At 42.2% G+C, this 25,499-nt stretch overlaps 1 protein-coding gene across 2 annotated transcripts in view; it reads right to left on the reverse strand.

Annotated features, from left to right (window-relative positions):
• The window catches only part of UNC13B (unc-13 homolog B), a 195,971-nt gene that overhangs the window by 121,933 nt on the left and 48,539 nt on the right, over positions 1-25,499 (reverse strand). For both annotated transcript variants that reach the window (XM_086479680.1, XM_086479681.1), the window contains 3 exons: positions 15,502-15,828; positions 12,412-12,502; positions 10,569-10,575 (listed from right to left, as the gene is read on the reverse strand). In XM_086479680.1, the coding sequence (XP_086335806.1) occupies positions 10,569-10,575; positions 12,412-12,502; positions 15,502-15,828 (425 nt within the window). The remainder of the gene's footprint in view (positions 1-10,568; positions 10,576-12,411; positions 12,503-15,501; positions 15,829-25,499) is intronic.

The following is a 25,499-nucleotide window of genomic DNA, read 5'->3' on the forward strand; positions in this document are numbered from 1 at the left end:
ATACCCCATAAATACTTGTTATGAACCACATATATGCCTCTGTCAGTCTCTGAGGACACTGTTAGTGTAGGCGCTGAACAAGAAAAATGGGGCACTGCCACACCATAGCTCTGACAAAGCTGACTCCAGCAATCACGCCCATATTAATAAGCCCAGACACAGCTTTCACACCTCCAGTAAACACACTTGACAGGCTGTACAATAGGCCTGAACAACTGGGTCTAGGAAGGGAGTCAGTCTGCTCCCCTGATTGGGAGGGACAGGGGAGGAAATTTAATGCAGAAAGTGAAAATGACTGGATTTAGAAAACCTCTGCAAGGGGATGACAATTGCACTACAAACTAGGCTTTGACTATATAGCTGACCTAAGTCAAGTGACTGAGAGGCCAATTAGCCCCTTTGGCAAGTCTTTGGCAGGTCTTTGATCACAGGCACAAGCACAGTTTGACCAAAACACACCGAAGTACTGAGCAGAAACGGCGGGGGGGGGGGGGGGGGGGGGGGGGCGGGGGGTTGGGCGCGGGGGGTGTATGTGTCATTTTGGCAGCTGCTGCCTCTGCTCTGTGCTCTCAGGTCACAGAAGCCATTCCACCTTCACCAAAACTGAAGAGCAGTGGATGTAAAGACAGGATGAAAAAGGGATTAATCTAGCAGATGTACACAGTTGTATATGAACTAGCTATTACTACTGCAAGCTAAAAATAGAGAAACTTAATTAGGATAAGTAACATGTATCCATGTCACACAAATATGAAGGAGAGTTGTACTTGCTGTAAATTAAGTTCCTTAAATTAGGCATAACAAAATTCAGAGTGAATACACCAGCCAATCTATAGATGTTTGTGTAGACAAAACTGGATCCTTCAAGTACCCGTTAACATGAGATACCACAAAAACACTTGCATGCATTTCAATCTGCTGCACTAACATGATACACTGAATAAAAATAGAAAAATTTAAATAAATTGCAATAAAATTTAGCACTCTCCATTTCTCAATAACAGTTTTTCAAAAATGTGTGTGTTATCTTAAAATACAAGGTGAATATTGACTCATTAACAAAAATAAAAAACAGATGGAAACATAGTAAAAATAAACTACATATAAAAGCAATCTCCATTTGTATTTCATACATTCTTGTACGTAATAACTTAAAGTATTGACCAAAGTGAGGCCAACTAGATGAATCAGTTCAAGTTTAAATCTAAATGCCCTTCTACCTGGATAGCTCTATTATCTCCTTTTTAGTACACATCACTGATTTTGTCTTGATACTCTCTGTTGCTTTTCAAGCTCTCCTAGAATATAATTTTCCAGCACTAGCTTTTAAAAACATTTAATGAGTATAGGTTCAATTGCAATTTACTGTCTAAATAAGCAACTGAAATCCCACAAGGAATTTTTAAAAATCTCATTTAAGAATAAACCTGTTTACAAACTACACCATATTTTCTGAAACTTACCACTTGAACATTTGTCAGAAAACAAAATTATATCTGTGACAGGTTCATTACCAGGCATGAGTCACTAATAACTACCATTCGTCAAGAAACCCCTCACGCAGTCTAGCATCCTTAATATCTACTGTGCAACTACATGGAAAAGCTGCCATCCAAGAGGGGCTGCAATATGATTTTCACAATTTTACTTCAGTGGCAGCATCTAAGCAGCAAATACCTCTCCTACGCACCTCTGGTTGTGCTCTGAAACCCACAGGGTCCTGCGACACGGCACAGCTCGGCAGCAAAAGCAGGCAGGTGGGCAGTGTGAACACAGGGAGGCCACGCTATGAAAAATAGTTACGGAGGCTGTGATTCCATGGACTTGTCTCACAGCCTACTTAGAGGCTTCCTGGATGATGAAGTCCCATTCTTTGCTCCCACAGGCAACTGTCACACAATAGCTTGCATAAACAGACACATTTTTAGATTAATTAGAAACAGAAAGGGCAAAGAAACTCATTTGGAAGCTGTTCACTAACAATTAGAAAAATGGCTTTCTGATTTCTAGCCTGGGTTTGTTCATAACCAGCTTATACCCTTCTGTTCTTGTGCTAACATTAACCTTTAGCTTAAATAGCTGTAAACTTGCCAATATTTACTCCCATGCTCTATTAGTACGTGGCAGCAACATCCGATCTCAGCTTCCAGTCTGCTAAGCTGAGCCATACTTGTTTGGTCTCATCTCACACATCCTCGGCACCTCCCCTCCCAGGACTGCCCCAGTGTCCCCTCTCCCACTTCTATATCCTATTCTCTGATTTTTGCAATAGTGGTCATCTTCTCCAAATCATTTGCTTGTTTCCTACATGGCATATCAGAAATACTACGGAAATACGGGCAGATGAGATCTACTACCCACCTGGCCTGTCAGAGTGTAGCACAAAGTACAAAGCAGAATGCAGTCAGTGTTTTTACTAATACACCATTTGCCAGGCAGTAACAATTTCTTTCCCAATTACTTCTACAGCCGCACATGCTAGTGAGGGCAGATTAAATGAGCCTATAATTACCCAACAGAGCCCTTCTTTCTCTCTTCCTGATCCAATGCATAAGAGTGACTTCAATAGGATCCTCCTGTTTCTAACAGGATACTCCGGAGCATAGCCCAGAGAGTAGCACCACTGCTCACCTGCTATCTCATCAACCTGCAAGCCTGAAGGCACAAGCCACCCTGTAGGGGAAGGGACTCGCTGCCTATGGTGCCCCAGCAAATTATCACAACCCTTCCAGCATCTGGTACCTGCATGCTTGAGCAACAGATGAAAATCTCAAGCTACATCTGGGATTTCACCCCAGCTTTATGCCTAAATTATCTTCAGTTTTATAGCACACAAAGGATGAAGCTGTCAATGCACTGAGGAAATCCCTGCAGAATAGATACATGATACCCTGATGTTCTCAATCGCCTTTCAGCAGAGGATGCATGTTAGAAACCAAGCTCACAGACTGCCAGGAAAGGCTGCAGGCATTTCCTTACAGATTCAAAAGCCAAGGAGAGGAAGAACTGCTCCCAACTTTACCACATACAGGTTTCAAATCAAACCAATAAAGCCCTTTTGAAAGTGCCTGTGATTAAGCATCACAGCAACAGAAATGAACCCACAGCTTAACCCAGATGAGGCTCACCTCATCAGTCCTCCACAATGTCACAAAATCGTTCAGGTTCTAAACATGAGCAGAGAGTAGACAATATGTTGGTGGCCATGACATGGCTTAAAAATCCTGTTTGGATGCCAAGAATTGAGTCTGGATGCAAAGAAAGTTCTTGTATCACCTGGCAAGAACTAAATCCCAATGGGCAGCATTCATTTGCTGCACCACAAGACCTTCAAGTGCCTTGAATTCAATAAATAATTGACATTGAAATGTGGGAAAATAAAAATGCTACTTTATTTTATACTACAAGGCACCATTCAGAACTGGAGTCCTTCTGTCTTCAGGCACTACATTAAGCATTATTAACAGCATTTTCACTTTCAAATGACACTTTTACAATCAGAGGGAAAAAAGCAATCAACTTAAATCCAGATGCACAGTACTGGAAGATTCCAGTTACAACAACCCTTACACAACTCCAAAGGCACGCAAGGCAACCCTGTCCTACATCTAAACAAGTCGTGTAACTATGCAGCTTGGAAAACAAGAAACGAGTGAAAGAAAAACAACCCTAAAAGACAAAACTGTCACGTACCAAACCCCTTTTTCTGACCTACTGCCTTTTTCTATGAAGTTGTGATGTTATTCAAAGTGTTTGCTAGCATTGCATGAATAGTTAACACTTCATTTATGATGCTCTCAGCCAGTGCTGGCTAGCTCATCTTTTCCCCAAGTCCTGTGCTTTGTAAGCCAAAGCCCACTGCTATCTCTCCAGTGCAGCATTTCTTGTACAGATTGCTTCAGTAATACACAACACTGGGAAATATCCCCTCCTCCCACACAGAGCCTTAAAAATAAGAGTGTGAAGTCTGGCTCTCCCAACAGCCAATGCTATTTTTAAGGGCTGCGTATGTGGCAGGTAGGAGTCCCCCCACCCACCTCTCCCATTGCACCCCTATTCTGAGCAGGAGAAACTGACTTACTCCAAAAGCTAGATGGAGTTCTCTCAATTTCTACTGATGAGCACCATGTGCAAATGCCGTGTCAACATGGTCAGGACACCACAGGTTTCTGTGCCCCACTTCTCATTAGATACAAGCATCTGTCAACAGACCACACTGCTCTAATTCTTTCATCATCACATCCCCAAAACACGGTGCAAAGAGGGGAGTTTTACATGAGGTGGCAACAGTTGCCTCAGCTCCAACATTTTCACTATTCTTCTACAACATTTAATATATACTATTTAGAGGACTTGGCCCACTCTCCAAACAGATCTGGGTTCCATTTTTCCTGAAAGCTTCAGACAACTGCTGCAGCAGGTCCTGGGAAAAGACAAGCATTCACTCGATAAAGCAGTTGGGAAAGTCTTAGTACAAATGTGAATGCAAGCTGGGCAGCACCAGACAGGGGAAAAGAGCTTACTATAGTTCATCCTGGTTCAGAGGTGCTCTATGCACATGGATAGTTCCTTCAGCCTGCAACACACAAATCACTTCTGGAGATAAACACAGAAATTGCTGTGATCAGATTGCCCAAGAGAAGCGATGCCAGAGACAAAAAGGCAGCAATTCTGGGTACACAGTCTAATTGGCAGCCTAGGAGCTGTACAAGAGATGGGTCATTCATCCACATTGCCAGCCCACTGCTGCCAACCACACCTTGCTCTCCGATCATCAGAGGTACAACTTTGATGCAGAGGAAGGAAGGTAAACCACCTCTTCCTTCAGAAAAAAACCTACTTGTCAGAAACAAAATCTTTTTTATAGGACCATGATGAATTTGAACAGGAATACTGCTCTGGTCTAAGATGTCCAAACAGGGGAAAGAGTGCAGCAAGGAGTCATTCTTTGCAAGTGTTACAGCTTAGCAGTCAGTCAATGCACTTTTATAAACCATGGGAAACCTAGGTTAAAATCTCAGTATTGCCAAGTTTAGATCAGGGCCTAGAGTCCTATTCCCCCTTTATTCTAGATATAGTCTAGCTTAAAGTGCTGGCTCTTCCACAGAGGGGTGTCTCATCTGTCATATCCCAGTCAATCTCAAGAAGTCAAACCCCGAAAATCTAACCCCCCACCCAAAAAAAACCCCACACTTTGCAAAAGCAGCAGCTGCTTTCCATGCAACTTCACTCCAGAAGTCAAACACTCACACATGAAGTGTTTCAATTTTTTTTTTAAAAAAAAAAAAAAACAAACAAAGAAAAGAAAAGAAAAAGAGAAATAATGGCAGACTATTCACACGCATCCCAGTACTGTCATTATGACCTTACGAGCCAGAGAAGAGGAGCATACAGTTCAGCCAAACTGGATTACTTGAACATAATGTGCAGTGCTGGCACAAAGTAAGAGATGCATCTGATTCTGGAACATGTTTGTAAACTACATCCCAGATGTTGCACGAATGCCGTCTCTTCCTTTTTAAGGAAATCAATGGAATAAACCTTGGAAGAAAAGTAAATTACACTTTGATTCCCATTCAAAGGCTTCAATTTTGACTTACAGATGCCTAGAGAGAAGTAAAGCTGAATACTGCTACAGATCAGGAAAAGAAAATGTAAAGATTCTTTGCCTTCTCATCAAGGCTAGCCCTGGTCTTGAAAACCCAGAGGAAGTTTGCAGTGAAAAGGTAAAATAGTGTTATAGGAAAGTTAACCTATCCACTCTGCAAACCCCTGTTATGACTAAGAAAACTCCCCAAGTTTGCTTGGGATTTTTTTAAGCAGCGACAGAAGGTATGGAGGAACTCTGTTGTCACTGAAGGGGAGAGGTGTCCTGTGTGCCAGGGCATACAGACCATCAACACTAAAACTGTTTTTTAGCAGAAGTGAACAGAAGTCGAGTGTCAGTACATTGGTATGTTCAGAGAAGCTTGCAGGAAATCCTGTTAATAATTGAACAGGTTCCTAGCTGCTGTGGTCATTATGAAAAGCATTTCTGGCCATCATGTTGCTCCACAACAGAGCATTTCTCTTGATTTTGGCGTAAGTACTCTTAAAACGCCAAGTCTGCTGATTTTTCCCACTGGAGATAAGGTTATCAAAAAGCTACTCAAAAATCACAGCAGCTGCTAATGAAGGCACAACACTATTTTCTCACGTGTACATACAAGTAATGATCTCTTTGCTGTAACATAACTGTTAACATTCATCAAAAAGTAGGTTAAAAAAATTATAGGTCTCAATCTCATTAAGGATATATAAACATGCCTTTTATTCCAAACAGATGTAAATATGCAGGTATCTTATTTAAGACACTCAGAGATTAAAGCAGATTTTCCTCCTCTTGAGTGCAGCATGTCAGCTGAACCTGCCCTCGCAGAGAGGCAACTAGAACAAACAACTGACATGGGTTGTTCAAGCACCAGAGAACCTGGAAAACCAAGCTGCCTTGCAAAAACCGTGAAGGACTTTGGGGAGTCCCACAAGACTTGCCAGTCTGCAAACTCAGATGCAACACAAGGAAGTAAAGGTTATGGCATGGGGAGATAGCAGAACAACTCCACTATTTTTGTATTTAAATGCTTTCTAAATAACTATTGTTGTGCAATCCCTAAGGGGTCTGAAAGCTGCATATGCATTTTATACATAAGATATGCAGAAAGCATTGGACTGCCATTGCGAGGACAGCCACCTGACAACAGACAGTCTGCACCTCAGCTGGCAGCGACCCTCGGATCGCGCCTTACCTACACAGACCTCATCTCCCCTCTGGTGTAGGAACAGCAGAATCATGAGCACAAGGGTGTTCTACAGATCCCCACCAACTCTGGTCTCTGGGACATTTGATCAACAGTGCTGGTATTCTGGTGGAGGTTAAAGACAACCTTCATAAATACAACAGGTAGAAAAGGAAGACATTTAACTGAAGATGTCGTTTTTCTGTATGAAGAGAAGTTTCTAGTAACTCTGTTAGAGTCACAGTGCTTCAGTTTGCTTCTTTGCCACTGTGTGGGAGGCTTTGAAAATGCAGAGCTTACTCATCTTCACGGGACTGATAAAAAGACACCTAGGCAACAAAGCTTAAGGGAAATAAAACACCAAAAGTATTGCATGGACTGCACAGTTCATGAGAGGTGGAAAGGGACAGTTCCTAATCTTCTGGTGACTGGTGCAAAGCAGGCATTGTCCTCCACTAGCCATCTGGGCTGGTGTGCAGTACATAGTTTTACTAATAAGAGGGCCTGGATTCACATGTGGGGGCCAGGGGCAGGCAGATAACTTACCATCAAACTGGCAAACAAAGCTGGCACCAGTTGGTGCCTTGCTGGTCTCCTCACTAACAGCAGAAAGGACTCTTCAGGGCACCCCACAGCTACATAAGAAAGGAACAGTGGTGGTTTGCACCAACAGCTTGCTTTCTCAAAATAAAAACAGGGCTTCAAACACCAAAATCACCAATACAACACTCTCCCTGGAGCAGGGCTTTTAAATGTGAAACCCTGATGGTTGTCAAATATTTGCATGTACCTGAACAGAACTGCTGACTGTGGAGCTATGGGGCATGGGAAAATAGGACTGAGAATATGACTGGGTACCTGTAGGACTAGAGAACAGTTATTTAGTCCCCCTGCTGCAGGTGCTTATCATATTCCAGAAAAACAATGTTAGGAACCACATCGGCCATCTTAGTATGTGTTGTAGTTACACAGCAGACAACAAGAACAGGCTACTGACATTTAACAGGGAAACACAAAGATTAAAATCAAAATAATTGGTATAAAATGGCATCTAGAAGAAGAAAAACCGAAGAGGAAACACTGTTCAAACAACTTTGGTTTTGAAATGAAAACAAGTAAATTGACATAAAAAAGGAAAATGACACATAAGACTTTTTCCTCTGTAAACAAATTCAACATAAGTGGACAAAATCTCAGACCCCACACCTTCTTGTAATACTTAAATGTACTTGAAAGAATTGGTAAGAGAAGCGATTTGATGATTTGACTGAATTTTTGCTCCTCTCCAGTCTGCCAGTTCTTCTGTTATGCAAAACTCAGATTCAAATGTGTGTAATTTTAAAAGTCACACAGCTGTGTCCCTAGCTGAAGGCTATTTCAGTTAAAGAGGGCTGCAAGTTGAAGATGCAGTAGCTGTGTGTTTGTTGTTCTTCTGGAAAAGAAGCTCCCAGAGAGGGACTGCAGTAGACGAGCTATCAATTAATCCCTCTTTGTAGACACAGTTCTAAGTGTGAAGGTGAGAATTATTGAGTCATTCCTCTCAGGGCTGAAAACCCTAGTTTGATTCTGGCATAATTATGTTTCCTCTTCACAAACACAGAAAGGGAAACAAGCAAAACAGCAGAAGTGAAGAAAAAACTGTGCATGCTACTGCAAAGCTTTTTTAACATGCACAGTTAGAAATTTATATGCCATTTTATAACTGTCACGTCTTAATTAAAATACTACATTTCTCTGACTCATGGTGCTGTAGGATGCATGTATATTATTCACATGAATATTAATCTCTTCCCAGGTAGGAGGGTGAATTGCTCAGGGGATTTATAATCACATCACATATGGAAACTTCTTGAGTGCCTTTTTTTCCTTTCTTTTCTTTTCTTTCAAACTTCAGCCAGATCATTAACAATTAAGAGTCATAAGAGCCATTTCAGTAGCCTATGCGAGAGGAATTCAGCAGTTTGGATCTGTGAGCTGGAGCTCCACATGTATTAACGAAATGATATTGCACATTGAGGAAAGGGAAGGTGGAAAAGAGCTGGAGCCATCGCTTTGAACATTAAGGACATAGGCAGCTGCTCTAACTGCTGGAAAAAGAGAAGGATAGTCCTCTTGAAAGCTTCTAGGTAACAACAGAACATGGGAAGATGTTAACAGGTTGATCAGAGAAATGAGATATGACCCTTTCTAACTGCCAACAGCACCACCTGGTTAGACTATCATCACAGGGACCTTTAAAATCCTAATACTTGCCTGGATACTCTGTATTCGTATCACTGATTTTCAAACAAGACCTATGAAAGTGCTGATGATGCACAAGGTGCAGAAAGCAACTATCAGAGATGCTCTTCTAGATTTGAGCAAAAGCACAGAAAGATATAAGGATGTTAATGCATCTGAGAAAACTGTGATAGACTTCCTTAGGTTAGACAGAAAGGAATTGGACAAGCTAGAAAAACACTATGCAATTCAAGAACACAGACTAATAAAAACTCAGAAAATCAGTAGCTAGAGCTCATGAGAAACAGGCCTAAAAGACCAGGGAGTTCAGGAAGCTGCTAGCAGTTAATGAAACAGCATTAACAGACAAAAATCAGAAGCTATCCCAGCGAAGAGGAAGCAAAGGACATACAATGAGACACCTTCCCCCTCTTCAGAGGGCTTGAACACCCTTCTCAAGGAAGTTTTTAAGGACAAGCATGATTGCATAGGAAAGGCAGAAGCACAAAATTAAACACCTAGCAATGAACACACAACATGACAAAAAAACCCATGGCTGCTACTCATAGGAAGACAAAGCTATCATCAGGTGGCATTAAAAAGGCTGGAACATCTATGCCTTAATTGCTCAGGTCTTCATTGACAGGAACAACTGCAGTCAGGCAGCTGACAGAATTAATACTGTTTTTTAAAATAAGAAAAAAAAAGTTTAGCAAGTTATAAAAAAATAGGCTGCAGTAAAGGAAAACAAATTTGAAAGCAAACAGATAAGATAGTTATTTCTAAGTCAGCTGGCCCTGATAAACCTTTATCCTCAGGTACTAGATTGCAACACCAACAATCACAAAGTACTAAGAACTTGAAACACAGGCAATGCGCTTGAAGATTTGAAAAGGGCAAAGCAAGCATTTATGCTTAAAAAAATAGGAAGAGGAGGACTTGGATAATTATGCAAGTGCTAACTTGACTTCCCACCCCCCCCCAGGAACTGAAGATTGTAACAAATAATCAAATTATTTGCGAATCTTCTAGAACATAAAAAGGAGAGAAATAACAGGGAGCATCATTTCATCAGGAGTAGAACTGTGTCAAATGCATTTAACTTCCTTCTATGACAAGGTAAATTAGTCTTAGGGGTAGGAGAAGAACATTAGAAGTTTTATATCCTGAGGTCTGGACGAAACTGCTAAAATAGATGCAAACACACTGGAAAAAATTATACTCAAAGCCAAACTCAAAGAATGTATCAAGCAGGGTCCCTCTGGCAGCTCTGGAAGCACGCAGCCTGGCAGCTTGGGTACTACATAACTTTTTCACATACAACTTGAAGGATTTGTAGGCATAACAGATTAGGAAGAGACAGACAGCAATGTGGTTAAGGAGTGAAAAAAAACAATTCTGTAAGAACAAGTGCAAAGCCATATTCTGCTGTAAATCCAACACAAATAGGGAAGGCTAGGGAACAACTGACAAAGCCCTTCTTTAGAAGGAACCTCAGCTCTGGAAAGGATAAGAGGCAAGCTATGCATCAGTGTTAGTCTGCAACAAAAAGGCACCATCACAGCAGGATACCTGGTATCTTGGGATATCAGAGCCTGGAGAACAAACTCTTCATTGCTCTGTAGGGCACATAAGCAGGCTCTCAGCTGGGTTTCTACATTCAGCTTTGGACACTGCACTTCAGCAAAACAAAGAAAGAAACTAAACGAATCCAAACCAAAAAACACCCAAAAAACCCTCACCAGGCTGATTAAAGAATGCCTACAAAACCTAACAAGAAAAGGCTAAAAGAAAAAAGTTCATTTAGTGAACGTGAGAAGAGCAAGTGGGGCTTCGTTCTGTCTTTACAGCAGTCCTTCACTATTTCAGAGAGGAAGGGAATCCATTGTGCTCCGTTACTACTTGTCCTAACCACGAGAAACAGATTTGGATGGGACAAGAGAGATCTAGAGCAGAGGTCAGGAAAAGCCTTTGGACAGTAGTGACAGTTAAGCCTCACAGGAGGCTGCTGGAAAGCTCCACCTCTTATTTTTTTTGTTTTAAGGGAATTTTGCACCAATAGTTGTTAGGAGCGGTCAACGCAAAACAAATCATGACATTTTGCTGTCAAAACTAAACTAGCGTTTCTGTAACAGTCATCTCAAAGCATGTCTTCCTTCCAGTTCAGCAGCAACACAAAGATTGATGCTGAACCACCTCATGGACCTCGTACTCTCTCAGAGAAAAAGAAACATATCCAGTGAAATGCATCACTGAATCTCTTGAGTCTTCTAGTATGTTTGTGCACTTGTTTTCCATAAGGCACAGAACTGAACTGTTTTGCTTGCATGCTCTACAAAACCACAACAAAAGTTCCTTTTCTTCTTAGATATTAATGGTGTTCTTAAATTTCACTTTCCATGTCATACTGACAGTTTTGACCCAAATCTCTTCTGCTCAGAAGTGAAGTAACAGTAAATGTTACGTGGGAAAGAATTTACAATCCAGATAAGCTAAGGGAAAAACTGTTTCTGCTACAGCACTTCAGATGCTTCTCCAGACACACACACAAAAAAATGTTTTCCTATAACTTTGCAAGAAATCCAGAAGAGGGAAAAAAAAGTCATGCTATTGATAGATACTGTAAAATAATTTCTTATAAAAACAAAACAAGAGAGGTCTAGAAGAAAGTAGTACTTCTAAATGAAATATGTTAACTCTGCGCTTTGGGTGTAGGCAATAGTTTATCATCTATAGAATATGAACACCATATGTTATCTTTCTGTAGGCATACAGATGGATGAAAGCATAAGACTTTTTTTTTAAAAAACAACAACTTTTGGGTCTTAATCGCTGTTTTCTAAAACAAGAGTGTTTATACTGTTGAAGAAAATGTCACAACCTTTTCCTTTTGACTTCCCAAATCAAGATTATTTATTTTTAAATCTTAGTTTCATGAGATGGAAATACCAAGACTTATTATACACCCACTTTCAATTAGTATATATAAAAACATTTGATGTAAAGTTTCTCAAGGAACATTTTCACACGACAAATAATACAGATAACTCCTACTAAGCTAACTAGCTATCCTCAAGCTGCCTTGAGAAAAAGTTCATTTTGAACAGTTTAACACAAACCATTTAGTCCCAGACATTATTATTACTATTTACAAATTCAGAGCTAATTTCTCTGCTTGTGCATATTTTCTGACATTCATCTCTAGTGCCACAGAACGATGTTCAAAACGACTGGTAGAATTAGATACCTTTAAGACCATCACAACACGCTGCAGTCCTATACAATACACTTGATTAAATTTTTGCCTGCAAAACCTCTGAAGAGGTGCCTTGCAACGAAGAAGAAATGAAACCTTCAGCCACAGATCTAAAACCTAGGTAGCACAGAGAAGGAGCAAAGCAATACTCCATCCTACCTCTTGAAGACGCAGTCGAACTTTGCTAATGGCTCTAATCCAATGGGCTCTCGCTGGAGGAAACGGTGGTGGCTCACTGTCACCATGGTAGCTTAAAGGCAAGAAACAGAACAACACTGTATGAAAAACACTGGTCTGTAGCATTAAAGATTCAATGTTACACACTGCAATCACAGCTTTAGCTCTGGAAGCTGAAGTAACAACAGGCTCCAGTCAACACAGGCCTGTACATGCTCTAGTAAGAGAGAGGCTAAAGCAGAGGTTTCCTTGTACACAAGAATCGTCTTAGAAACTGATGAGCTGAAAGATACCAGCGACGATACAATCCAGCCCCAGGAGTAAGATGATGTTGGTCAGAACATCAAGAAAGCAGTACAAGATACCTGATCAAGCCCATTCAGCACACTGGTATCGTAACTGCACACACAAAGAGGCAGATGGAAGATTTTCCATTCCCATGCCTGTTTCCTGGTTCCTTCTAACCACTGCCTTTTTCTACTCACTGCTACTGCTACAAATCTACAGTCCCTCTTCAGTGGAAACACTGGCAACAGAGGTTAGCTGTGGTTTTCCCCATTCATTGCACTTTTCTCCTCCACCATCTGGCAGTAATGCTCCATCTCAGTGCCCCACAGCACATTTTACACTCCCTAACCTCATGCTACATTGTGTTTTTGTTTGCATTCCCTCTTTTGTATGTTGCTGAGGTGTAAATCATCAAAACAAACATCTTTCCCTGTCTGCAAAGCACCCTGCACTGCTGACAGTATTAAAAAAAAAAATATCTGAGAACAACATGCATCCATGATACATAATCTAGCTCAGGTGCAACGCTAAGGATTAACAGTCAGAGCTCAGTTCCATGCACACTCCATTGAGACAGGAAAGCATTGCCAGAGAGTGGAAAGAAAGGGAGCCAGTGATGCAGGAGTATCCAAGTTAGACGCCTGAATTAGCCTAAAATAGACTATGTGAATAACCTTCCCTGTGAACAAATATAGGCCAGCCATTCTGGGACAAGACTCCTGCTGCTCTGTAAGGAGAAGAGGAAAGTGAGTCAGAGTTTAAAAACAGTTTAACACTTTTTCTAGTCTTGTTTTCCTTTTTTCATCTTTAGTGTAAGGGATGCCTACACATGAACTACTGCGGTTAGTTCTCTCACGTAGGCACAGTGACACCAGCTGTACCCTCCAAAGGGCTCAGACAGGCAGACATCCTTTCATGGATCTAAATGAACCAGATAAAGACAATCCCTCACGCTTACGGAAGTATAACCATATCCATACTAGGGGCTGCAATGACTTGATTACCTCAAGGAAAAAAAGTCAGTCCCAAAGTTAAGTAGTGAAATTTGAAATTTCTGTAAATCCTGTACAAACCCCAGCACACTACTCCCCCAAACTCAGCTGAAATATTTCTGAAGGCTGTTTTCAATACTGCTGACAGCTTGTAAAGCCCAAATGCAAGGACAAGAAAAGCTTCCACAGTGATTCAGAGCAATATGACTATTCATATTGTAATTCTACAACCTACAAGTACCTAAACACTAACTCTCATTGTGGTAGCCTGCTACACAAGAAAGGAACTAGTGCAGTTCTAACCATGACTACACGTAGTTCTTGGTTGCTCACATGTAAGCTTGATCACACATGAGCAATGGAAGCAGTTACCTTTGGGCCAGACTCCTTTCATCAGAAACAGAAAATACAGCAAATGAGCTTCAAGGCACTAGCAGGCATTGCTCTTTACATACTGTAATGGGTTTGTGCGACAAGTTTTGGGGGGGGGGGGGGGTTACAGAGGTGGCTTCTCTGAAAAGCTGCTGGAAGTTTCCCCTGTATCAGATACAGCCAATGCCAGGTGGCTTTAAGACAGACCTGCCGCTGGCCAAGGATGAGCCAACCAGCAATGGCAGTAGCACCTTTGTGATAACACGTTTAAGAGAGGAAAAAAGTTAATGCGCAGCAGCAATTGCAGTGAGAGTGAGAGAGGATTGAGAATATGTGAGAGAAACATCTCTGCAGCCACCAAGGTCAGTGAAGAAGGAGGAGGGGGAGGTGCTCCAGGCGCCAGAGCAGCGATTCCCCTGTGGCCTGTGGTGAAGACCCTGGTGAGGCAGGCTATCCCCCTGCAGCCCATGGGCGGTGGAGCAGATGACTGCCTACACCCCCTGGAGAACCCCACATCGGATTAAGTGGACGCCTGAAGGAAGCTGTGACCCCATGGGAAGCCTGCACCATCCTGGCAGGACCTGTGGCCTGTGGAAAGAGAGAAGCCCACGCTGGAGCAGGTTTGCTGCTAGTGACCCCATGGTGGGGGGCCCACGCTGGAGCAGTCAGTTCCTGAAGGACTGCACACCATGGAGGAGACCCACGCTGGAGCAGTTCATGAAGAACTGTAGCCCATGGGAAGGACTCACGCTGGAGAAGTCATGGAGGACCGTCTCTCGTGAGAAGGACCCCACATTGGAGCAGGGGAAGTGGGTGAGGAGTCCTCCCCCTGAGGAGGAAGGAGCGGCAATAAACAACAGAGTGATGAACTGACCCCAACCCCCATTCCCTGTCCCCCCTGCACTGCTTGGGGGGAGGAGGGAGAGAAATCAGGAACAAAGTTAAGCCTGGGAAAGAAGGGAGGGGTGGGGGGAAGGTGTTTTAAGATTTGGTTTTATTTCTCATTACTCATCTCTCAGTTAATGGGTAATAAATGACATTTTTTCCCAAGTTGAATCTGTTATGCCCATGATGGTAAATGTTGAGTGATCTCCCTGTCCTTATCTCAACCCCACAAGCCTGTTGTATTTTTTCTCTACCCTGTCCAGCTGAGGTGGTGGAGAGTGATAGAGTGGCTTTGGTGGGCACGTGGCATCCAGCCAGGGTCAAACCACCACATACACATAGCAAACAGTTTAAGCTTAGCTGAAGTCTCGTAAATAGCTGGTCCTGCACATGAAGATGTTTCACAGATCAGCAACACCAAGTCAGTTGTTAGAGAAGGCTGCAAGAACAATGCACATAATTTGCCCCAGGAACTAGCAAAGAGAGGAATCCTCTTTGAATTAGTTGAAAATAACCCAATAATAGTTTCACCTACCTCACTTGGGCTCCTGCATCAACATCCTTGGGCTTCTCAAGTTCCAGAGGCAACTTAGCTGCAGAATGGTCTGCATGTTTCTCCTCTGTCTCACAGACCTTCTCCTCCTCTCCTTTGTTGCGAGGCTCCTCTTGCTCCTTGAGCCATGCCTGACCATCCTTCTGGTAGCTGCCCGAACTGTGGTAGGAATGATTCGACTCTCTGTCCTGGTGATCATCTTCTAGCTCAGAGCCATGGGCGCTTTCATGAGAATGGTCCAGCTCACTTAGGTGAGAACTTCCCTGGCTGACATTACAAGAGGAGCCATATCTACTACTGCCAGCAGGACTATGAGAGAATAAGACAGTCCATCAGAAAAAACAGTGGTTTGGAGAAATGCAAAGTAATCTGCACATCTAACAAACTGAGTGGGACACTAAATATTACTGAAAAGATATGTCATGAAGTCATATTTAACTATGGTGCTCTCTGAACTACACCTAGTCTTATGAACCTCAAAACTTTGGAAGGCAGTAGAATCCTTCATATAGACCATATATGCCAATGGTCTGTCTTTCAGTCCAGGTGACTACTTCCTCACTTTATATTAGCTAGAAACTGCCAGTGAAGATATTCTAATAACCAGACAGGAATACGAATGGAAACATAGCAATTCAGAGTGGAAGTGTTTCAGTCTTCTGCAGCTAAGGTCTTCACCATGACCATTTAAGCTGACTATTGTTAAGAAGTAGAGTCAACTAAAAGTTAACTTTGTTTTTATATATACTATATGTTTATGATAAAATACATTGCAGTCAAGATTAAGGTTGTGAAGACTATCAACTTAAAACCTTTTACAAAAGTAGAGCAACTGTTCAAAGGGAAGCCACATGTCTTACTCCAATAATGTTTTCTCAAGATTTTAATTTATATTGAAAACCAATGCCACAGAGGCATGATTTCTGTGATTCAAGATACCACTACCAGGACTGAATTCCTAGAATCCTCACACAAAATACAGTGGATGGAAATTTCTCATGCAGTCAGGAAAACTATGGCTCAGCCACAGTAAACATTTCAGTCCAAGAATGAAGCAGCACTAATGTTTCTCTCATTTGTACACTTAGGAGAATTTGAAGCCAGATAAAAAGTTTTGGGAGTGCAGTTTTGCAACTGTATGATCAGAGGCACAAGTTTACATCACACAGAGATTTAAGTTTAACAAGTTTCTGTTTTGATTTTTGAGGGCAATAGTAACTTAACACATGCACAGAACTGAATACAGACTCATCAGAGACTGCAACCTTCCTTTAGTGGCTTTCCTAACTACATGAAATAATCTTTGCACAGATTTTAGGAAGAGCAAGCATTAGAATACCTTCACTGACAACTCTGAAAATGTTTTAAAATCTTCAATAATGTGAAACGAACCTAATTAGTTCTAGAATACATTAGCAGTAATTTCCCTCTAAAATTAAAAGTCTTTACCTTGCATTTTGAAAACAAAATGTTCATTCCTTCCAATACATCTTACCTACTGTTACTTTTTTCTTAGCAAATGCAACATAATTACCATTAAACAAGAAGGCAAAGTGAATTGTATGCAGCAGAACTAACACACAAAGAACATAACTTCTGAAAGACTAATGAAATTAGCACCAAGAGCACCTCCTTCAGTGGGGCACAGTGTAAGAACATAATTACACTGACAGAAAAGAGTGCAGAAAGGTGAAAAATTGGTCTAAGGGGTTATAGATAACTAGTGACTGCAGTCTGCCACATGCTCTGTGACAGGCACCAGTAATACTACAAACACTTTACAACAGACAGGGTATGGGACTGAGCTACAAACATCAGACACCAAGGCCAGTATCTACTGCTGCAGTATTGCATTATAAATGGTCAAAAACTTGAAACCATTTATTATGCCTCATTTGTAACTAGCCTTTTCTCATTCAGTTGTTCCATGCTATTCAGATCTGCAGCCTGTGTGCTAGGATGAAGCATTGCTCCATGAGGAGCAGAACCAAGCTCAGTTTCCTTCAGTTCAGGCTGGTCTGGTGTGTACTCTTCCGCCTGATCTTCTTTCTGCAGTTCACCTGAAATCACATTCTGCTGATCTTCTGACTCTTTATCAAACTTCTCTCCCAGCTCTTTGTTGGATATATCAACAGTGCTTGCACCAGATGGTTCCTCAGAAAGTTCATTGTCTACAGTGTCAGGCTGCTTTGAAGACAAGTTTACTTCTATATTTGCATCAGTCAGTTGATAGGAGATTGCAGATTTTGAGTTTTCATCTGAACTGACTGTTCCTAGCACCTTGTCATCTGGTTTTGACAAAGTCTGTGGTGGTACATGTGGTTCCCTTTTGGCAGAGGTCTCCTTGTTGTCTTTTTGCCAGGGAAATGAGAAATCTAGCTTTTTCCCAAATACTGCTCCTTGGGCACTCTCTGGCTTGCTCACCTTTTCTTCGCTACCTCCTTCAAACAGAGTCGAAGAAAGTTTTTTGAAGCTGGACATGAGGCCCTGATCTGCTCCAGCTTTATTAACAGAAGGTGGCTGCTGAGAGAAGAATGACCCAAACGGCTTTCCACTATCAACAGATGACATAAAGCTGAATTTTGGCAAACTGGGCATGTTTGGTATTTCAAAGACTGTTTTACTACTGTTTGCATCTGGAGGAACATTAGGCTTACCCTGTTTCTTCAAGTCACACTGGGAAGCAATCCCTCCTGCAGGCACCTCGTCAACCGCTAAATGTTTCCCCTGTTCAGCAGGCTGCTGTTCTACCTCACTTGTCTTCTCTTCATTGAGCTGCTGCAGATGAACACCAGGCTCATCAGCTGGAGCTATGGGTTCTCTATCATTACTACTGATCATGTCCTGCTGATCAACACCAGCATTGGCCTGATCCCCTGTAACAGCAGGCTCCGATTCTAGTGTAGCACTCTTGTCCAGCTGGGAAAGGCTGGTGTCTACCCCATTAGCTGTGGCTTCCATTTCCAGTTCAAGCCCACCAGAAGAGCTGGTCTGAAGGATGTCAATGGCTGCTTTGTCTGTAGGAGCAGCTTGTTCCTCTGTTACATGGGAAGACCCTACATCTAGTTGGCACGTATTTACATCAGTCTGGTCAGTGGCCTCAGCCTGCACTATATCAACTGCATTACTGAAATCAGACTGGCATGGCTCAGTGTCTATCATCTCAGAGGGTTGTGCATCATTATCTAACTGCAGAATGTTGAGGGCTTGATTTTCACTAGAGACTGCCATTTCTGGAGTGATCCTCAAAGGTTCTTCTTTACAGGTTTCCGAGCTCCTATTTTCCTCAGTTTCTACTTTCATAGAAGACTCTTTTGTGGCTTTCTCTTCTGTTGAAACAGGTAACATATCCTTCTTCAGAGAGCTCGTGACATCTCTTTTAGACTCTCTGGCTGCAGCTGTATTTTCTGTCTCCCTGGAGTCTTTTGCTGGAACAGATCCAGTGGCATCTTTCACACTACTGCTTTGAGGTTTAGGGGTGGATTTTGGAGGCATCTCTTTTGGAGATTCTTTTGGGCCTTTGAAGATGCCAAAGAGATCATTTGTGAAAGCTGGTGCTGGGCCACTTGGGAGGGATGAGAAACCAAAGAAAGAGGAGCTTTTTTTCTGTGCAGTAGAAGGTGCAGTAGCTTGAGGTTGGGAAAAGAAACCAGACAATGTTTTAGGCGGCTTCATTTTTGTCATGAAACTTGAAAACATTTCAACTGAAGAATCCAGTACCGATTTATCATTCTCAGATTCCTTAGGTTTGTTTTGCAAATTAGATGCCTCTGGCATTTTAGGAGAGTGTAGCTCTTGCGCCTGTTGTAACCTGTCACCAAGAGTTTGTTCAGGTAGTTTATGTTCTGGCAACTCACGCTGTACACATACTTCTTCAGAGACTGCTTCATTTTTGATGTCACTCATAATATTGAAGTCATTTAGACTCTGGGAATCCATTTTATCACCTAAGACCATGCTATAATCTTTCTTTTCAGAAACTTGTTCTTTTGAAGAATAAGGCTCTTCTTTATCAATAGGAAATGCAACACTGTCCGTTTTCCCCATGTTACCTAAAGCATCTTCTTCTGCCCCTAAGGAAACAATCTGTTGGCCCTGAGAACCCTCCTGCACGCTGGGAGTCTGAAGGCAAGGACCAGAAGCAGCTGAATTGGTTACTGCAGTGTCATTGGTCTGTGGAAGCTTCTCTACATCCCTCTCTTCAGCCACCTCAGCAACACTTTCTACATTTTCCACTGACAGCATTTCTGATTTGTTTTCTGGGATTGCGAGGTTATTAGAAGTCTGTTTGCCAGTAACTGCAGCAATAATATCATCTGCTTCTTTTTTATTGTCTGCACCTTGTTGCCTGGCAGAACTGCTAATTTTGACACCAGAGTCAGTGGAAATATTTTGCTTCATATATGGCTTAGAGTTCATTGGTTTAGCTGGTTTTGTATTATTCCCCTGTCCTGGAGCAGTTTGTGGCTTTTCTTCCAAAAAGGACGTCAAATTGAAGAAGCTAAAGCTGGTACTTCTTTGAGGTATGCTCTTCTCAGCAGCTGGACCGCTAGAGAAGAAGGAGGGCAGATGAAACAGCCCCTCTGTTTCTTGCTGCTTCCCACTAACAGGAGCAGGAGCAGGTGCTGAAGGCTTTGGTTCATCTGATCCAGTGAAGAAGGAGAATATGCTCCTACTGGATGGTTGTGCTGGTTGTGATTTCGAAGCAGTGATATCAGAAAAGCTGAATGGTAAACTGAAACCTGACTCTTTAGGTGTCTGATCTGGTTTTGGTTTTGCCTGATTAACCGTGCCTCCTAAACGATCTCCTCCTTGGGGCTTTGGTGTAACTGTGGGTATGCTGCTTTGCTGCACAGCTGACTGACTCAGTTGGCTTATTTTGGGACCTACACCCACTTGCTTCTGTGAAGCATTTCCAGGAGGTGCCTTTCTACTCTCAGGAGTCTTCTCCTCAGCTTTTCTGCTTCGTTGTTCCATTTGCACCCCATGGCTAGGAGAGACCTGCCTGTCCGTGCCTTCTGTTCTCACCCCTTCCTTAGGGGTGGAGGACAGACATGGCATACTAGCACTCTGAAGACCCCCAGACTTCTCAGTTTGTTGTCTCGACTCAGCCGCAGCTCTGCTATGGGTTTTTGGCAGAGTCGTAGTACTTGGGGTTGGTTGAGAAGACACAGCCTCCACTTTGAAGAGATCTCCAAGGGATCCAAACAATGATGAGATGCTGGAGGTTTCCTTCTGTTCTGGCTGTATCACCTTTTCTGGTTTATCACTTCCACTTTTTTCCAAACCTGGTGAAGGCTGCGGTGCTTTGCTTACTTGTGTTTTAAAGAAATCAAAAAATCCAGAAGCTTGGGTTTTGTTGGCAGTTGAGCTTGCAGGAGAATCTTCTCCAAGACTGAACAATTTCAGAGCACTTTTAAATAATGTCTCCTCAGGCTCAGTGGCTGGGTGATTTGGCTGTGGCTGGCTAGGTTCATTACTACTTGCATGCCCCTCAAGATGCCTGGAAGCTGGTGTTGCTTTAACAGGTCTCTCTTCTCGTATGGGCCTGCCATCTGGAGCAATTTGGCTCAGCTGAGAAGGATATTTTCTTAATCCTGGTTTTTTAACATGTATGTTTTCATTCTGGTTTAGTTCTGGCTTTTCATTTCTAACAGTCTCTGAGTTAAGTTCTGATGAAGTATTTCTTCTCTGTTCTGATGTAACAGGAAACTTTTGCCCTGCTCGTGCCTCATCTAATTTTCTACTTGGTGCAAGTGACAAAACATCAGGTTCACTTTCAGATGATTTTGACTGTGTGTCTCTTCTCTTCAAGGCAGAATCTTCTGATGTCTCAGGTTCAGGACCTGAAGACTTTCCAATCAGTCCACCCAAAGCAGAAAATAGCGAGCTAACTTTGTTCACTGGTGTTTTCTTATCTTCCTCAGTCTTTTTTGCTTCTGTTACTCTTTCAGTCGATGCCACATTTTCTTCCGTTTTAGATTGAAACAGATGGAAACCGAAGAAACCCGATGATCCACTCCCAGTGGTTGTCACGGGGACAGCCTTATCCACTTCCTTGGTGTGGACTTCCTTACTCAGTGACTTACTGAAAGCCGCTCTGGAATGTGTCCTGAGATCAAGGGTTAGCGGAGACTCCTCTGAATAATTCAGGGTTTCCTTCTCAGCTCTAAAATCTACTTTGAGTTTTTGAAGCTTATAACCTGAGAAGTCTAACGGCTGCTCTCTCTGATAATAAATAGACTCTTCAAACATTTGTGAAAAAGTCTCCAAATTCATGTTCATCAGCTGATCGCTCCTCTGCAAAACTACTGACAAATCCAGGGGCTTATTTGTTGTATAATCATCTAAAGACTCTTCTTCCGCAAACCAAAACAGCTCATCTTCATTGCCAAGAGGGACTTTAAAACCACAAACAGCAATTGTGTTGTCTTCTAACACAGATCTTGGAACAGAATCCATCTGAAAATTATAATCCCAGCAGTCCGGGTAGGAATATGTTTCAGGAGCACACACGTAGACATACTGTCCAGTGGGATCAGTGAGCAGCGAATACACATACTGGCTATCACTGTACATATAGTATCCACAGTCACCATCTTCTGATGGCCACCATATACCTTGCTCAAGCATCATTAGCCACTCCTGATACTCCTGGCTATAGGATGAGTACATAAAGCTCTCATCCATACTTAAAGTCTCTTGGTCAATTAGAGTCCACATAGTTCCATCACAGCCAGAGGAGTAGCTTAAATCCATGGGCAACTCTTCAAACGAGTAACTGCCTTCTCTTTCAAATGGTGGAAAGTTACCGTAACTTTCATTGAGAGAATTAGCAGCCCATGCATCATTGTCTTCTGAACAAACATCTTGAAACATTAACTGGTCAAATGACTCATATGACATCACACTTAAATCTAAACTCTGTCCATCAAAATTGGCATTAGTCTGCCAATCCATTACATTTGCGTTTCCATCCTTTTTACAAAGGTTCACAACCATATCATTTTCAGGCCAGTCCATGAACTGAGGAGGCAGAACAGAGTTCTGGTTTAACATGTAGTAAACTGGTACTGCTATTTCATGAGTGTCAGCCAGTTCCCCCACTTCATATTCCCATTCAAAACTGGAATGGCTTCTTGTTTCCTGATAAGCCGAGTACCGCTCTGTAAGGTTATAGCTTTTATTAGTCAAATTGAGAAATTCATTTGATCCTTTGTTTGAAAGAGTTGGAAAAACTCTATGTTCTGCATCCTGATAAGGGATATGTCTACTATTTACAGGCTTTCCAGATAAGTCTTGTACCTTGTCTTGAAGATTTAGAGCATCAGGGAACACAGGATGCCCGCAGTGGGGAACATGGGGCTCAGATGTTTTATTTACTCTTGCACTGGACAGGTGATCAGCAGTTTTGGAAGTTTCCATCATTTTCACATTGTCCAGTTTCTCCTTTGTTTTCGGCATGAGATTTTTTAAGAAGCTGGAAGCTTCCTGCTTTTCTCCAGTGCTGCTTTGAGGGTCAGAAGCCATTCCTGAGTTGCTGGGTTTTGTCTCCAAGCTAGAATCCTCACCTCGATCAAAAAGCTTCATAAAGCCTAGAGAGTTTGTTTTCACCTTCTCTTGCTTACATTCAGACAAGTTTTCACTTGAAGCAAATTTAAATAAGCCAGAAAATAATCCAGGAGAAGTGCTTTTCTGGCCATCACTCTCACTTTTAGCAGTCAAGTCTTGATTATTGGCTGTGTTTTCATTGGAAGAAATGCCAAGAAACCCAGAAAGAAAACCTGGTGTGTGCTTCTTCTGCATATCATCTGTACTTGCAGTTTCTGGCCCTCTAGCTGAAGAGGTGCATTCAACTGAGCTATCATTTAAGTCTGGTGCATTTACTCGTTCTCTCATCAATCCTCCTTTTACATTTCTAGGTTCTTCCTGAGTAGTCTTACTTCTCTGCTGCTCTTCTGCAGCCTTAAAGGTAGCAGAGGCACTCTCCTGGTGTTTTTGTCTATTTACTTGGGCACTAGATAGATTTTCTTTATTCATGTTTTTTGTTTGTATAAGTTCTTTATGGTCTGATAGATTTGGAACAGAGCTAGATTTTAATGAAATGACATTTTCTGAATTACAGTTTCTGTCTTCAAGCAAAGAAATGCCACTAGAACTCTGATGACTTCTTTGGTCTTGTGAAGGTGCTAGATTTTCTGCAGAAGAAAACTTAAATAATGAAGGAATAAAGCTTCCTTTCTCACTCATATGTTCCTGCTTTTCTGAAAAACCCAACCCACTGAAAAAAGGAAGTTTCCCAGTGAAAGGAAATGAGCGTCCTTCATTTGATGAACTATTTTGTCTTATATCCTCCTCAGACTTATGGCCTTTAAAATGCCCAGATGTACTTTCTTTCTGCCCCTGTTCAGCAGAAGGAAGCAATAATTGACTGAAAGACTTTTTGAGTGGACTAAAAAAGCTTTCAGATCCTGTACCCTGATCTTGAGGCTGTGAATTAAGTTCCACATTACCTCTGTTTTGCTTGTTTCCCAGTGCATGACCTGTAGCATGCCGATCCCCTAAGCGATCTGCAGGAGGCTGCTCCCTGACAGTGGATGCACCCTCTTTCACAGTGGCATCTGGCTGATTGGTAACATGATGCAAATCTGACTGCTTCTGTGGCACATCCTGCTGCTTGGGAGCCAAGAAACCATCAAAACTGGCTTTCAGACTGAAGGAACTGACTGAGTTTGTGAGCTTGCCAAAGACTGAAGACACAGAAGTGCTATCTGTGTTTACCTCTGCCTCGCTTCTAGTCTCACTCGTCCGTATTTCTGGAACAATGCTGCTGGTCCTGGCTGCTGTCTGACCAGATGGTCTCTCGCTTCTGTTTGCCTCATCAACTTTCACAGCACGGCTGTCCTCCTTGGTGTGCTCCTCTTTTATGACTTCTTGTTTTGGCATTTCCTTCTCAGAGAAGATCTTTAAAGGATTAAACATGCCTAGAACAGTATTCATAACTGAATGTTGGTTCTGCTGGCTACCGGCAGTAGTTCCTTGTGACTGCTGGAGATGATGAGGTGCGGAAGCCTTACTGTCCATCTCAGTGCTTTCTGACTTGGAGTTTACATTCTGGGCTCTTTTATCACCACTCACCTGGGACGGTAGCAAAGAGTGAATGGAGAACTTGGTGTCAGTCTTATCATCTGCCATCACTCCAGTAGATAAACTCCCACTTTTGGACTTACCAGAAAATACATTAGAGATTCCACTTTCTGATGAGTTTATGGTTTCTGTCTTCTCTGGAGTGGAAGAAACAAGCTTTTCAACAGAGGCTGTGAGCTGCTTTGTGCTTGACCCTACCTTTTCAGTGAAAGAGCTGAACAAGGAATTCACTGTATTCTTCACACCTGACAAGTCTGGGAGAGATTCAGATTTGCCCTTGGTGCTCTCCTCTGCAGCAGGACATTTGGTCTGTTCAGACTTCCTACCTTCTGCTGAATTATCAGCGTTATCCTGCTTCAGTGACATGCTCTCAACATTTTTTCTGGTCTCTGTCAATGTACCAAATTTGCTGATTTCTTCCTCCTTTTCAGCCAAGTATTCTGAAACTGATTCTACCAGACACTGAAGTTCATCTATCGTGTCTATGTACTCCTCATTGGGTTCTTCAACAGGAGACAGTGCTAAGTCTTGCATAGGATGACCATGCTTGCTCCCTTTAGTCTTATGCTTTTTATCACAGCTAGCCTTCAACTGGGAGCCCAAATTTGCAGGGTAATTAACAGTGAAGTTTCTCAAATGGCTGATGTCAGAATCACGCCACGTTTGTGAAAGCGTAGCCATTTCCTCCATTTCATCTTCTGAAACAGGTGAGTACTGGAACTCATCAGAAGCACTGCTGTCAAATTCCTCAAGTATATCCACAGGCACAAAAGTGTTATCTGGCATCCCTATGAGTTTCATGTCTTCACTGTTACTGAGGTGAAGTGACCCCT

Source organism: Leptosomus discolor, chromosome Z, assembly GCF_034619465.1.
Source record: "Leptosomus discolor isolate bLepDis1 chromosome Z, bLepDis1.hap2, whole genome shotgun sequence".
NCBI classification, from domain to species: Eukaryota; Metazoa; Chordata; class Aves; order Leptosomiformes; family Leptosomidae; genus Leptosomus; species Leptosomus discolor.